The sequence below is a fragment of the Colius striatus genome, chromosome 2 (genome assembly GCF_028858725.1).
Source record: "Colius striatus isolate bColStr4 chromosome 2, bColStr4.1.hap1, whole genome shotgun sequence".
NCBI classification, from domain to species: domain Eukaryota; kingdom Metazoa; phylum Chordata; class Aves; order Coliiformes; family Coliidae; genus Colius; species Colius striatus.
The window spans coordinates 32,096,329-32,112,529 of record NC_084760.1 but is presented as its reverse complement, the minus strand read 5'-3'; the positions used below and the strand labels follow the sequence as shown (position 1 = coordinate 32,112,529).

The 16,201-nt window shown below is 35.8% G+C and overlaps 1 protein-coding gene across 1 annotated transcript in view; it reads left to right on the top strand.

The window, feature by feature from the left end:
• NOL10 (nucleolar protein 10) overlaps positions 1 to 16,201 on the top strand; it is a 54,385-nt gene that overhangs the window by 28,168 nt on the left and 10,016 nt on the right. Inside the window, exons 14-17 of the mRNA XM_061989803.1 lie at positions 12,440 to 12,566; positions 14,251 to 14,330; positions 14,513 to 14,611; positions 15,254 to 15,343. Coding sequence (XP_061845787.1) covers positions 12,440 to 12,566; positions 14,251 to 14,330; positions 14,513 to 14,611; positions 15,254 to 15,343 — 396 coding nt within the window. The remainder of the gene's footprint in view (positions 1 to 12,439; positions 12,567 to 14,250; positions 14,331 to 14,512; positions 14,612 to 15,253; positions 15,344 to 16,201) is intronic.

Here is a 16,201-nt window from a genome sequence, read left to right as displayed (position 1 = left end):
GTAAATAAAATGACATACATCAGCTTTTCCTGTAGAACTGTCAGCAAGATAAGTTTCACATCTGAGACTGGGAATGTCTGAGGTAACTGCATTTCTTAAGGGGGAAAAAAAGAAATGAATGCATTTATTTCTTTTTTGTTAGTAGAGGGGAAAAGAGATGATTTTTGGTTTACTACAAAGGGCAGGTTGGCTTTTAAATGGCAAGAAGATGCCTTATGCAGTACATAGAGCAGGCCAAATTGAGCCTGACTGTTAAAATGAAATGTTTGTTTTACATAGGTAACATTTAGAGTGACTTAGCTTAGACACTTTGGTTTTGTTTTATTTTGTTGGGCTTTAATAAGGGCAAGTGCCTCTGACTGGAATTGGGCTGTTTGCCAGTAGTTTAATAGTTAACTTGCAGTTTATGCAAACATTTGGAACCTACTTCTTGCCAGCTGGCTTCCTGGTATATCACTTTGATGTGTGCCTCGGGAAGATTGAAATGAAAGTTGTGTGTGCCTTGGGATACTTTTCAGACTACTGACTCAGAAGCATAAGTTGAGTCAATAGTGCAACTAGGTCCTGGCCAAAGGAGTAGAAGAGAGGAAGAAGCTCTGCTAACACATGGTGGTCCCCTGGCATGGGATCTACAATGAGTTGAGCTGTCTTAAATTTAATAGAGACTGTCAGCTTCCGTGACATATAATGTTCCCCTTTCAAGTTGTACAGAAAAATCCCTACGAGTTAGCTTCTGGATGCTTCGGGAGCAAAGTAAGGGGCATAGGTGTTTACTACTGGTTACCTGAACATGTTTGATCTTAGCACAGACATTTCAAATCAGTCCTGTCTCATTTATTGGACTTAACTTTGGGCTACAGATATATATATACTGAAACTGAAACTTGCTCTATTCATTAGGCTGTTAAAAGAAGAAAGCAATTAAGCGTGCAATTAATTGAGTATAATAATCTGTGTTCTAGATTTTTTTTTACTTTCCTGCAGTCTTGGCAGAAAACTCCATGTTGAGGCTAGAAGCAATGTACTTTTGGTGTAGAGAAGATATTAAGCTCTTTAAGAAAAAAAAAAAAAATCCTGGAGCGTCTCTGGCTTCTTTTCAGGTGGTTTTGGAAAATGATTTATCCTAGCACTCTCCTAGTTCAGGGTTGTTGGAGTTATAAACTGGAAATATTTCAAGGACAAGTATTTCTTGCCCACTCAATGAATCAATTTCTTCAAGAAGATAATGGTTCTGGTTTCTAATACAATAACTAATTTAGATATGTTAATGTCTTTATTGCTAGAAATATTTATTAATTTTGTCCTCTTCAAAATGGGTGACTTTTCAACTAAACCAGGCATTCCCAGTGCTTTTTTCTTTTCATCATACATGCTATTTTAGACTATCTAACTTCTCCCTTTTTTTTTAGGTCCCCTATTTGCCCAGTGTAATTATTCTTTGTCACTATCTTTTTGTTTTGAATATGCCTTAAAAATGGCCACTCAAAGGTTTTTCCTTAGATTTGGAAATCAAAGTTTTAGAAAAAGCTAGTTTTTTCTTAATAGTTAACCCTTAAGTACCATAATCACAGATTAAGGCACCAAAACGTACTAGCTTGCATGTTTCCATTTACTGTACTGGATAATTGATGAAACAAATCTGTGCAGGGAACTTGTACTGAAAGAAATACAAGTGGGGACAGTTTTTTAATACCTTAGTTCAACTTCTTTATTACTTGCTTTATACTAGTTTGGAACAATTATGGGTTATAAATTAAGGATACATGTGCTTTGGTTTGATTGTAGGCTTTGTTAGCTGCTTCTAAACTTGTTACTTAATTGACTGAGTAGTTGTGTTCAGTTCACTCAGACACAAAAAGCAGATATCTGAAATAGGTTAGTATTTTCTGTCAGTCTGGGGACAATGCTCTCACTAGTTCTTCATAAGGGGCTAGGATTATCAGATACCTATTCTTACAGTCTGTCATTTTTCACTTTAAAACACGAGAGGTTTCTCATCTGTGGCACTCTCCACGCTTATCTCCATAGTCATAGCCTTTCAGAATAGTTTAACCACCCTAAGACTGACTGTCTCATGCTTTCATTGTTTTGAGATCTACTAATTGTCTTTTTTTCTCTCTTGGGTCTTTATAGAGTGGGAATACAATTAGAGAAGAACATTTATCCACACCTTGTGCTTTATGCCCTTAGGACCAGTGTTCTGTATAGTCAGCTGTCGTTCAAGTGGTTTATGGGTGCTGTTAGAATTACAGTGAGATCTTCTGAACTGATTTTTGGCTTCTGCATGGTAAAAGCTATAAAGCAAATTATGCAATTCTTTTTGTATTTGTGGCTGGCATTTTGACACTAGTAGAATGGATTAGGACTAGAGTGTTAGATTTTGATTTCTTTTAGAATGTTTTCATGTATTCTGGTTGGCATTACTAGATAAATCTGGTTTAATGCTGCCCTGCCTGTCTTCTTGAAGATCATATGATGAGACTATACATTTTGGAAGACAGTTGTTGATCTTCAATATGAGCCTTGACTAAGAAGTTTTAGGTAAAGTGGAAATCAGCCATCAAACTGAATTGCGATTTATTTATTTATTTTTATGTTAATGGCCTGAAACTATAGATAGTATAGAAAAAACGTTTCATTGCCTGGGGATGGGGGGAAAAGTTGTGAAATAAAAATGCAGGAGTTACAGAATGGGAAATGTTGATCTTAACCTTAGTTTCCTAATTTTGAGAACTGTGCAATGACTAGAAATGTTATGAAGTAGTGTATTACAGTTGTGCTTTGGGGCTGTGCTATTGTGTTAAAAGAAAAAAACTTTCCATTAATAAAAAGACACTGGAGTGCATCTTTGGTCTTTAAGCTAATTCTGAATTTTGGTATATCAGTTTTTTAGAACTGTGTTTTCCATCCAGAGCACTCTAATCCTTTAAACAGAAAATTGTGCAAACAATATGAAAATAATGCCTAGTAAATGATACATTACCTACCTCACAGCATTCACAAGCATAGGGAAAAAACTTGTTTATCTTCACAAACAGAAATGTGAGTTTCCTACTTTTAACCTAAACACTTTTGCACTGAAAAATAACATACTGGGCTTGTTTCCAGCAAAGGATATCCTCCATTTCCCATGCACTGGCTGAGAAAGGCTGCACCACTTATCACACATATATAGAAGGAAAACATCAATGTGTGATAATCAGGAAACAATTTCTGATCTTCCTGTAAAACTTGGTTTAGATGTTTCTTATGATGTTGAACTACTAGATCACCAGCACTATGTAGTCTGTGAAGGTGTATGATCCCTTCTTGCTGCTGTTGTGGATGATATTATGATAGGCAGCACTTCATTGTTTTCTTAATAGATAGCAGCATGCCGTTAAGTCCATTCTTTCTTGTAGTTTATGTCATATTCTTCATAGAGCAAAGGAGAAAACTCTTAAAAGCATACATTTTACTGAACTACACAGATGACTGCTCTGCCAGTTGACACAGTCACAATGTTAAATGTGGGAGTCCTCCTGAAGCAATTGGTCGTATGAGACTCTCTGTTCTTGAGTTCCTATTATAAAAAACAGGATTTGAGGTGAGACTGTCCTCCCCTTTTTAAGCTGTAGAAACCTTATGCTTTGTTTATCTGAAAGATTTTATTATTAATATTAATTATTATTATTTCTTAAGTCGCACTTGTCACTTCCTTTGGGCCATCTATTCTTCACCTGGTTTCTCAAAATGTAGAGGCGCAATTGCTCAGCTCCAGTCAGTGAAGAAAGAAGCATTCACAGATAATGAAAGAAACGTAGTTGCTGAAGGGAAGTTTTGTACTATACTCTGGATGTTATGAGAATTGATGTCTTTTTTAGCTTTTGCATCAGAAAAGACAAAACAGTTGAGAGTTTTATTTGATAATTTCAACTTAGTCTTTATTTCATCATATTTGAAAGCATAACAAGTGATTCGTGTGGCCTGTCTGCATTATCCTCTTCTGTGCCGTGTTCAATACTGAGCCAAATGTGGTTGTGAGTTGTGACAATTGTATACAAAAATAATAATAAAATTGTGAGAATTTAAGATGTCTATCACATAAACCTGAGAGAGAAACAAATACTTGAAATCTTTCAAATATATATTTGAAAGATGTTTCCTACTCAAAATTGTTTCATAAGCTATTAAAAATTTCTTATCTATAATATTATGCTCTGTAAAGAGTAGGTTGGTTTCTGCTGAGGTTTTCTTCATTATATTTTGGAGTCACAACTGTAAAAAATGCAGAGGGAGAGCTATTCTTTGAGGAGTGTTGTGATAGCATGGTGTTGCTAGGCTTCATATAAGATGTGAAAATCTTGTGTTTATGAGGTGGGTTGTGCTTGTTCAGTGACACTGAATCACTGAACAGTAAATTGGAATTGGTAAGAGCATGAGGTCAGATGTAGGGAATGGAAGGTGTGAATGGCCAAAGCAAAATGCCTTTGCTGCCTTTTATCATCAGCAAAAGTTAGATCAACTGATGGTACCTGATTTGCACCTTGTTTTCACAGATGAAGGAACAGACCAGCAGATGTTCACAGGTAAAAAAATCCTGTGAAATGAGTCTCAGATAAATTAATTGCATAGTATTTAAGTAACTTACCTAAGTGCCTCTAGTACTACAGCAGAAACGCAATAGAAGCTACCATATTGAATAAGAACAGACTTTGAGGAGCTTTTAATGAATTTTCAACTGATACTTTCAGGAAGGTGCTTGAAGCAGGTCATCTTGTAATGCATGCTTTAAGAAGTCACTCTGTTCTTATGTCAAAATAGTGGATTCTTAAAGTTTCTCAATTTGTCTCAGCTCTGATTTTCTGAAGACATAAGACTTGTAGGGAGTCTGTTAAAAAAATCCATTGCAATAGTGACAAGTATGTGTGTCAGCATGTCAGAACATGATAGGGACATTGGTGAAAGCACGAGACCCTTATTCTTCATATCTTGTGAGGAAGAGAATTGTTCTGTTAATCTTACTTAAAATTTTTAAGGAGTAACATTCATACCTGTCAGATCAGAGAATACGCGATTTTAAAAGCATCAAACCACTAGAAAGTCAAAGCTCTTGGGATTAGAAAAAGAAGTGCTTACTATCTGATAACTACCAGGGCAGAAACATTTAGTATCTCATTCCTAGAAGATGTGTGCAAGTTCCTCTAGCGGTTTTTGTTTAAACACTGGGAAGATCTTGAAAGCAACATTTCCTTTAACATGCTCTCTAAGGAATAAAACCTCCAAATTGCTGATTTGGCAGGTTCCATAGCATAGCACAAGGTAGGAAAACCAACCTCTGATGAATGAGCTTGCCAAAAATGTCTGCATGTGCTGGAGTTGGGATAAGAGAAAGAGCCAATTCATTGTATAATTCAGTAAAAATTTATGAGTGTGTGGGCTTAAACAGAAACACAAGGCTGTTGTTATAGTATGCTGACAAGGAAAAATGGGCTAGTCAGTCTCTCTTGATCATATCTGTGCCTCAGTGAGCCACTTAATGGCCATAAAAAGCATCAGATCTATGCCATATAATATAATGTGAATTAAAGCACGAAAATAGGAGAAATGGAAATAAACGGGAGAGTTGTTTGGAGTTTCTTCCCTCATTTAGTTTAGAGAGTTATTTTATTCAGTACATTAAATGGAATTACTTAAGACATTTGAGGCACAATTGGGAATTGATTGTAGAATGTTCATAGGGAGAAAGTAGATTGAAAAGGAATGGCAGAATAAAATCCTAAATCACAAATTGCTGGGAGCACATTGGTTGCTAAGGGAAGCACTGCGTATTGAAATGTACATAGAAACATAACAGGACAATGTGGTCCCAAGGCTCGTTTCTAACATGAACTAATCTCCTGGGCTCTTTGAAGCTCTTGGACTGAGTGTGACTGAAGCTCAAAAGCATAGAAGCGAGCATGGAGAACCACAGCTTTTCCTGTCTACAAGCTAGAAATAATCCCATCTAATTTTTGAAAAGATATAACAATTGCAATTAATGTAACCTTAAGCATTAACAAGATCCCAAAGTGTTCTTTCTTCTTTTGCCGTTTCAATACGTATAGATGGAAACTTTTCAAAGTTATTACATATTGAGATCTGTCTAATTCTTAAAATTAGAGAAGAAAACATTGGAAACAGTATTCTTAAAGTGAATAGTAATTAATTACTCATGTAATTGCATTAATTAAACTTGGCTATGCAATTAGGGAGCTAATTATGTTTAAAATGCAATTGCACATTTCAATCACTGCCCACACCCTGAGGATCACTTATTTTTTTTATCCTCTCATTAGACTTTCCGTAATCTCCTGTTAAATGGAGTGATGGAAGAGGAGAATATGCATAAATGTACGTTTACTTTCCCCAGCAAATGTGTCCTGTTAAAAGTTTACAATGCTTTTTGTTGCGTCACTTTATTAAAAAAAACAAACAAACACAAAAGGCCACCAAAATTTAAGATATTGTTATTTTTTGTATCTGTGAAAGAATTATTTTTGTCTCCTATGGGTAAATACGTATGTGAAGTTGTTGAGTCATATGTATAAATTGTATTTAACTTGAAGAAATTATAATCTAAAAAATAATCTCTTTTTGTTAAAGTGCTTTTAAGTTTGGGGTTTTTTGTTTTGTTGGGTTTTTGTTGGTTGGTTGGTTCATTTTTTATGGGAACAGAGGAATGGGGAAGGCTGCTTATACCAGGGAGTCTGGTCCCATCATCTTATCGTGGGCAATCTCATTGATATTCTCATGGGAAAGTCTGTATAAGTTTAATTTGAAAGTTGTTTCTTTCTTCTTCATTATTTCCATTTAAAAACCGTTGAAGAGTCACATCCCTCTGATGTTTAGCTAACTGTTTTAATTTACACTATCACTTTGATAGCTTTGCATGTATTTATTCATGTGTGGGCACTACTGTTTCAGAAATCATCCTAGCAGCTTCTCACTGTGCTTACTACAGTTTGCATTCACATATCCTGAACATTATTGCCTGGAGTTGTGCAAGATGTCTCTGACGAGTCGTTAATGCTATCCTGTATTAATACAATGGCCTTATATGACTATTTTATTGTCTTGTGATTGATTGGTATCATTTTTTCCTATTCTGCTCTTTACAGCTAATAGTAATTGGCTATAAATTACATCCCATTTCTAGCATCTTAGTTTTCAAGGTAGATTTTCTTTCTGCGAGATTTTGACCTTTCTTGTCTGGCAATTTGTCATCATCAGATTTTATTGACGTTTTCCTGCTTTGTGTCAATCATTACTGAAAACATTTAGTAGGATAGTTCTTGGAGCTTCACTTGTAAACTGCTTTCTGTGCAGTAACACCCCTTTCAGCATACAGTTTCTCATTAGCCAGTTCCTATCTTGCCTTAGTTATTAAAATTAATATCTTAGCAATTTTACACAATTCACTGTACCCAAAGCTCCGTTGAAGGACTTGAAAATATGCCAGCTTTATTGTAATTGCCATTGTTCAAACGGAATGGCAGAAAATGATCTGCTAGTATATTTTTGCTACAGTCTAAATTAAAATCCATAGAAAGTACTGCAACAGGCAATTTAAAGGTTTTTGGAAGAAGGTTTTACTTCTAAAATATGTTGTGAAAGAGCAGTGGTATGTTTTGTTTCCATACTTGTTATTAACTGTATTGCTGTCTTAGGGCATAATATGGCAATACAGTGTTAACCTTCATGAAACTGCAAAGTTTCTGTAAAACTACATGTCTTCTACAGCCACAGCAGCTAATACTTCTGTTTTCCAGAGGCTCTGGAAGAATTTTGTTGAATGATGTCAACATACAGTGAGTTAATTGTCTAGAGGGAATTCAGGCAGTGTAAACTCTACAAATTCTAGTTGATTATTTTCAAATCTGATTTATTCTGTCTGTGAACATTTTTCTTATTTTTTGGTTGTTAAATACATCAGTAAAGGTTCAGAGGAGTTTCTGATGGCTGACATCTTATTTACAGCTGAAGAGTTTATCACTGCCTTGTACGAAATCCTCCGGGGACTTGCTGTTTAACATCCTGAAAAATAGATTTTTTTAACTGTTCTGACTTCCTGAGAAGAAAAGAGCAACTTACAATTAATTTGTGTAGAATTGTCCCCTGAAACCTTTAAACATATACTTGATGATACTTGTCTGTATGTGCATTCAAGGTAACTTAAATCTTGTATCATCTCACTTTGAAAGATTCCACACAGCCTAGGCTGCCTTTAGGTTGTAGAGCGTGTTTAACACTAGTTAAGATTGGACACAATTTCTTTCTGTGGCTCTAAGGACTCTGTGGAGATGGCTGTCAAATTGTTGAGTGGCATTCAGAAGTGTTACAAGTGCAGTCTGGTGTTCCAGACTGAGGAAAAAGAATATGTGTTGTGGGTTGGGAATAATATCTATTATGTCCTGGGTTTCATTAATGTCAGGGGAATTGCAGACTGATGGCGGGATGATATTTTCTACACAAATGCTCAGGAGTTAGGCATGGCCAAAAGAACAGAGCATTTCAGAGCTATACCATTTGAGATTAAGTTAAACATCTTGTAAAATATATATATAAAAAAGAACTGGTTTTTGAAGTTATTTTTACAGTATTAAAAAAAAAATCTTCTCTTAAACAGTTTGGCCTTGCACTTGTCTCCACTCAGTTACATGCTAGATTGCTCATTCTGGTTTGCTCTTTTTTGTATCTAAAGTTTAAAAAAAAGAGATTCTAATGTATACTAACAAAAATTTGACATTACATGGCACAATACTTATACAGTCTACATCTTTACTTCTTATGGCTTGATATAAGACATGACAGGCGATGGTGAGATGTCTGTATTACCTGTGTAGGAAGTCTGTCTATGTGGCTCACCTGAGGAGAGGGCCCTGGCTGCTCCTCATCTCCTCTCACTCTGTTTTTCAATATGATGGTGGGACATGGTGTGGGATAACTGCACTTTGGTCACTTCATGGGCACTATTTCCAGTCTGTTCAGGAGGAGAGCCAGTAGCAGCCCACCCAACACTCTGCCAGAGAGGCTTAGCCAGGTGAGGCTTCTCTATTGATAGACAAAAACAGTTTTGAAGAACATTCTGACTTTCACTAGCAGTTGGACTAGATGATCTCTAAAGGTCCCTTTGAACCCCTACCATTTTGTAATTCTATGATTCTAAGTGGTTATGCTACCAAGAATAGGAGAATCATGAAAATATAAAAAATATTGGTTGGGGATGACATCTGGTTTTGCTCTTCTATAGGAAAATATTAACATATTATAGATATATTTGAGCAAAAGCCAGATGTAGCTTTACTTTCTGATTTTTCCCATTAACTGTGTGCAACTTTTCTAAAACTTGCAGAGAAATCATGTAAAAATGAGATCTCAGTTTATTCACCTTTGGTTACCTACCTCAATAATGTTTTCTTATTCTTGTTGTGAATTCCAGTGCATTTTTCCCCCTCAGATATAGTGGAATTTTTCTTTCCCAAACTAAATTGACAAATGTGTTAATTAGCCTATCAAAACTCCCCAGTGTTTTGGCTATTTTTGATGGGTACTGTACCCCAGGTCGAGGTGGTAGCAGGAGCTCTGAGGGGTCCAACCTGTGGTGCTGTGCACCCGCTGTATGGAAACCTGTGAACTGGAGCAAGGGAAAAACAGGTTTCACCTCTGCATCTCATCCTTAGAGTCCTGACCAACTCTCTTGCCTGTTGCATTTGTACCTGGGCACAGGAATGTAGGAGCCTGCCATTTCAGAGTGCTCTCAGTGCCATCCTGGGACGTGCTGACTTACAGTGGGTAACAGAAACATTCAGCTCTGCAGTTAAAAAGCAGTGGCAATTAAATTCTGTGATGCATTATTATTGTAAGAGAAGGACATTTCTTGTTTACATTTCTGTCATTGTGGCTGGTATTGCCTTCTCTATTTTAAAATTTCTTTCTCAGCTTTAAAAAATGTTCCATTTTAACGTAGAAAGTAAAGATCCTAAGATGTTCTAGAACAGGTAGGGAAGTGATTTCAGTTGGGTGGTGAGAAAGAAAAGCAATATAAACATACACAGACGTCTGCGCATGGGGTTTTCCTTTTTGTCAGTTTACGTGTGAAATTTGAATACTAGTTGGGCTTTCTACTTTTTCCTGGTATTCTGCCGCTGCTTTTTTCCCATTAATTATCTCATCTCCTGTGCCTTGTTTTGTATGACCAGATCATCCAGATCATCCAACTCGCTCCACAGATTGTAATGAATAATCAGGTATTTTGGCTTTGTGTGTTTCATGGCACAGATTGGGTGCCATAAAAGGTTTTAGTCTCACTATCAAGTTGTGAGTACAGGGATACTTGAAACAGTGAATGGAGCTACAGCTGAAGACCAGATAAACTGTTTTCTCTCATTTGTGAGTCTCCTGCTTTAGTTAATTCATTCAAAGATTTACACAGGTTGAGATCCCATCGGGGGATTACCCTAACTGATTGGAGTGGCCCTAGTACTAATGAGTAATGTATTCTTTGTAAAGTTTGAGCAGATAGTGTCATAGACATGGAAATGATGAAAAAGGTTTACTGAAGTGATAGAGATCTTTACGTGATGTGTCAGCAAGAGAGAATGAAGGGGAACTTTTTATTTAATGAGAATGGATGTGAGTCAAGGATTCTCTATTCTCATTTTTAATAATCTTCAGTGGGGAAACTTGTACTTAAATTTTATTACAAGATAAAATTTTAATTAGTAAGCATCTTGCTTTTTGTAACAAGAACAAACGTCCCTGTCCCAAACAAAACTATAGGTAAACTTTTGAGAGGATTCCTCCACCTCAGTCATGCTTTGTTGTTCTAGTAATGAGGTGCACATAGCTGATTTCTTGAATAGCATGAAACCCAGTGATACATTTACTATATCTAGACTGCTTTCTTAATAATATAAAAGTTTGGCATTTAGATTTGAAGAAGTGGGTTTTTGGGGAAACAACTGAAAAATTTTTAATCTGGGTGGAGACAAGATGAGGATAAAAACTTCTGGAACATTGACAAGAAATCAATCTGATCTGACTCTGTTATTATGTAGTGTTCAAACTGAGTATTACATAGAAGCAGATGGGGGGGATTTTGTTAATTCATTAAGTAGGTGAAGCCTTTCCTGTTAGTAATATCTGAGCTATTTCCTTGGAAGCTTTTCCCAATTGTAATAAAATGTGCATCACTGTTAATTTTTTTTTCATTTTTTTCATTTGGTGTGTTATGGTTCTCAGCTAGAGCTGAAAACATGAAGATAAATCATACTTGGTACAGAGACAGTGATGGTCTGGAATACGATATTGCTATTGGGAATGTTACAGTCTAGAACGTTAGTAGAGTGTTATGGCCTAGAATATAATTTTTCCACCTTTTTTGTGTAATTGTCTTTTGAAAACTTTTCAATGAGTAGTAACACTTTTTAAATGAACAGCATTATCTCATACTGTTACCACATTATCATGTTAAAACAAAGTATGTGTTTTATATAAATCTTAAAATCACTTCTACTTGTTTCCATAGTTGAATAGGATCTCAGTGCTGCTGAATCACAACCATTCCCATGGCTGTGTTAACTGTGGGCTTTTTAATGTGCACTTTTATCAAACAAATCAGAAGTCTCATTAAAAGTCTCACTCTAGGAGTTAACTGGCCACTTTACATCCTAAAATGTCAGCTGATTTGCTCTAGAGAAAAACATAGCATTGGATTTTTTCATTCATCTAACTCACCTATTAAAATATTAGTACTGGAACAGTTAAGTATGGCTGCATGCATCAGGATAGAGAGGAATTTCAATCAGAATAGAGGGAGGGAAAAGCAAAGGCAGCTGATTGTTAACTTGGGAAATTAGAGGAAGCCTATGTGGAAACGTACATTCATGGTGTAACATAATGCTGTTCAAATAAGTCCTTTGCCTCGTGGTGGAAATAAGTTTTTTGATGTTTCCCATTATCTGTTCATACAGTCTGGGTTTATCCTTGAAGAAAAAATATATTAAATATACCTATGGTATTTGAATTAAAATAAATAAGGCAGAATAGAATTTAACATGATTGCATAGTGAACCTAATGAATTCAGATCCAACAGGCTTTACAGATGAGTTGCTATCTAGTGCCATTAGTTAATAATTTTATCTGTAGTGTTTGTCTCTGAGCTTTTAATAAATTTATCAATCCGACTGAGACCACTTGAAAGAGTTAAACTTGGAACTTCTAGATTGTTGATCTCAAGTCACCTAAGTTAAAATACCACTTGTAATGCCAGCAGTAGCTTTAATTGTGTTCTCTAACTGCTGTTTCTCTTAAGGTCTATTTGATTTCAGTGCAATTAATTTGTTATTGACCAATAGCCTAACTACAGATTCTTTCTGTAAGAATATAAAACGTTATCACTTTCTGTAATATCCACAGGTTTTAGGGCCTGCCCCGAAATGGTGTTCCTTCTTGGACAACTTGACTGAAGAATTGGAAGAGAATCCAGAGAGCACAGTTTATGATGATTACAAATTTGTTACCAGAAAAGACCTTGAAAATTTAGGTAAAACAGTAGAGGTTTTTTTTCTCTTTAGCTGACTTTGTTCAGTTTTGGGATCATTTACACATGTAAATCTTGTAATTCTGATGTGACATATGAGGACTGTTGGAAGTTCACTGGCAGTAGTTCCCTCCAGTCTTCTTGGTTATTAATATACCAGACTGATGGCTTTATGTTCTTTGGTTCCCAATCAGTGTAACACTAGATATTTGCATTTCTCAGATTTTTATCCCAAGGTGATGATTGATATTTGCTGATGTAGTATGTCTAGGAATCGGTTGTGTATGCTTTCAGACACTAAATGGAAGTCACAGCAAGAGAAAGTAGTTTAGTTTTCAAAATATTTTGAAGTGCTTAAATAGTATGTTGGAACTCACAGCAAAATCTGCCAAAGGCTGCTGTATTTGAATTTTGTGATTTCTGGAAAATACAAATCATTGTAGTCATAATAGAAACACAGTTTCCAGAACCTGGAATGCTGAAAATGATACAGCAGAGAGGGTAAGAATGCTTCTCCCAAGGTAGTTAGTCCTTCCTCCGTCCTTTACATGTTTTGATTGTAATGTTTTGGACCAGTTTAATTAAACTGAGGATAGGAGTTGGGCTTGACTTGGGAGGAGGCCCTACAAGGAGGAGGTCATCCAAAGCACCTGCATCTTCAGTGTTGGAGTTCTGGAATAGATGGTCCTCACGTAGCCCACAGACCCCTATCCCAGTTGTGAGGGAGTAAGTCAATGTAATCTGCACAGAGACTTGGCTGGGAATATTTATTCTGCTTTATGTTCCCTACAACTTTGTCAAATTCATTTCCTCATAAATGCAAGCATTCAAATGAGGAACCAGCTTAAGTGGTATTTTGTATGTCATATGTCAGGGTTTCTTTGTATTACTAGCCATTAGTTGGAGCACTGTTTTTGGAATGTGCAGGAAGATTGTTTCCTGGAAACAGTTAAAAAACCTTTTAGAGACAACTTTGCTTTCTAAGATGCACAGTGGTTTCTCACTTATTTTTGACATTTAGTTCTAGAAGTTTATTAATTCTTAATTTCTGAAAATTTGGGGTCTGTAGAGGATATTTTGCTATGAAAAGCTTTTCCTTTTATCAGTCTTGGAGTTTTGTGAAGATACGTGGAAGGAAAATCAGAGACCTCTTAAGTATTTTCGTTCTTATTTAGGTTAGTGCCTAGGGTGACAGTTTTATGACCTAATGTGGTACTGTGGGGTTTTTTTTCAACATGTTGATTCTTCAAAGACACTGACCCAAGGCAAAACTCTTTAATTAAAAACATCTGTATACCACACTAAAACAGTGATTGTCAAACATCTATGGACTTTCAGAAAAACCCTCTCAATTATTTTTTTTTTTTACTCTTTGAAAACTTTCATGGAGCATAGCACATGTGGGCATTTTTTAAAAGTGCACAGGAACTTGTATTATGACAAGAAAAATGGATTTTCCTCCTCTGAAGAAGCTCAAATTTCTTGCAGGCCAACCTGATATTTTTTTTTCTGTGGTTTTGCTTAGTCTTGATGTATTGGATGTGACTGTTAGATTGATGTGTTGCATTGGCAGTGCTTGTTTGTCTTGAATCAAGTAAGTGAAGTGGGTAGCTTGGAATAAGAGTTCTTTATATATGAAAGCTGTTTCAAATCCTCTGTAACTCTTATACTCTTTTTTTTTTTCCAGGCCTTGCTCATCTCATTGGATCATCATTGCTCAGAGCATATATGCATGGCTTTTTCATGGACATAAGACTTTATCATAAGGTAAATAAGGCTTATCGTTGACAAGTTTTACTCTTAAAATAAGCATGTTGGGTTTTTGCTGGGGCTTTTTGTGGAGACTTTTGTTTGTTTGTTTGTTTTGTGGGGTTGTTTTTTCTTCCAAATAACTGAACGTGCCCTGTATTAATGATATTTTACCTTTATTTCCTCCTGCTTGTTCAAAGGCAAAAATGATGGCCAACCCCTTTGCCTATGAAGAATACAGAAGAGAGAAAATAAGGCAGAAGATAGAAGAAACACGTGCACAGAGAGTTCAACTAAAGGTAAGTCTTGTAAACAATGAATATACTTCTGAGAGGAAAATTATTCATTAAGAGTAATATGTTCTTAAGTGGAACTCAGAGAGATACTGGTGACTTAGGATTTGACTCTCTCATCAGAAACATAAAATAATTTACAGAACTTCTCGAATGGAACTGTAAATTTCACGTGGTTTGTGATTCCTACAGGTGAGAGAGACTTGATACCAATCTGTAAAAGAGCAGTTATCACATTTGCCTCGAGTGGCTAACCCACTGGTAAAACTTGCAGTTTCTACTTCTGTCATAAGGCTAAACTACTTAAGCCATTAAAAAACAGTACTCTGGAAAGAGATATATAAAAATAGTATTTTATTTGTAACTAGTAGCTTTTTAGATTTAACTTGCTCAACGTGCAAGGAGAAATATATACTTTTAAAGTACTAAAGCTGATGCATTTCAAGGGGAAAAAAAAAAGATACAGAAGTTCTGCTTAAATTTTCTCCAAGCACTGTTGCTTTTCTTGTACCTAGAAATATTTGGAACCAGTCAAGATTTTCATCAAGAGTTGTAAGAATTCTCTCTTCAGCACACTTGATGTAAAGCATATAGATTTTTGCATGTGTAAAAGAGTAATTTTCTGATTTATCACTTTCCTCTCTTTAGAAACTTCCAAAAGTCAATAAAGAGCTTGCTCTCAAACTGATTGAAGAAGAAGGAGAAGAGCAGCAAGTTGCTAGAAAAAAGAAACAAAAGGTGAGCTTTTGTTTTGGAGACTTCTCTAGCTGGAAGCACAGAAGTAGTAATGTATCCAGTATTGATTTTATGTTGATTTTTTTTTTTAATGTGTGTGATCTGTCCAAACAAATTCAGAAATTCATTGTTTCTGCTTCTCATAAGTAACTTATTCTAGTAGGTGGCTTTAAGGTGAATGTCACTGTAGCTGCGGCACCAAAATGGTTGTGTATTAGCTTAAAGCTTACAATGATGAAATACTCACTGTGAAGATTGTGGGCTTTGTAGTTCTCCAGAAACTAACTAAATGCAGAGTCAATAACAAAGTTGCTCAGAAAAGACCTGTTGTTTGCATTTGTTGATATTTCTGTGGTGACCATGACAGGATAGATGTTATCTGTAGAACTGAAGATACAAATGCTTTCCTTTGTGTACACAGTTAACTGCATCTTTATAAAACAGACAAAATGATTTGCTCTTATGCAACAAGAATTCTTCCTCATGTTGAAAATAATCCATTTTTATCCTAAGTGAAGTCTAAAGGAAAAAACGAGTTAATGCTTAGTATCTGGTGGGAGGGAGGTGCTTTCTATAGGTGCTCGTTCCCACAGGAATATAGCTGTGTGACTGCAAGCTACACATGTGCAACAGTTTCTGAGTTTAAAATTTATGCTTGTTTTCTGGTTGGGTTTCTTAACTTCTTAGGTAACAGTGAAAATTTAATGCTGGGGTGGGATGAATGTGCTAGCATGAATTTAACAATATGGAAGGATCAGCTTTTTATAATAATAAACTATGAATTCAGTGATTTTTTTTTTTAAATGACAATAGCAGGTATTTACGTAAGCTGACATTGTAGCTTGAACAGTTCTTAATTCA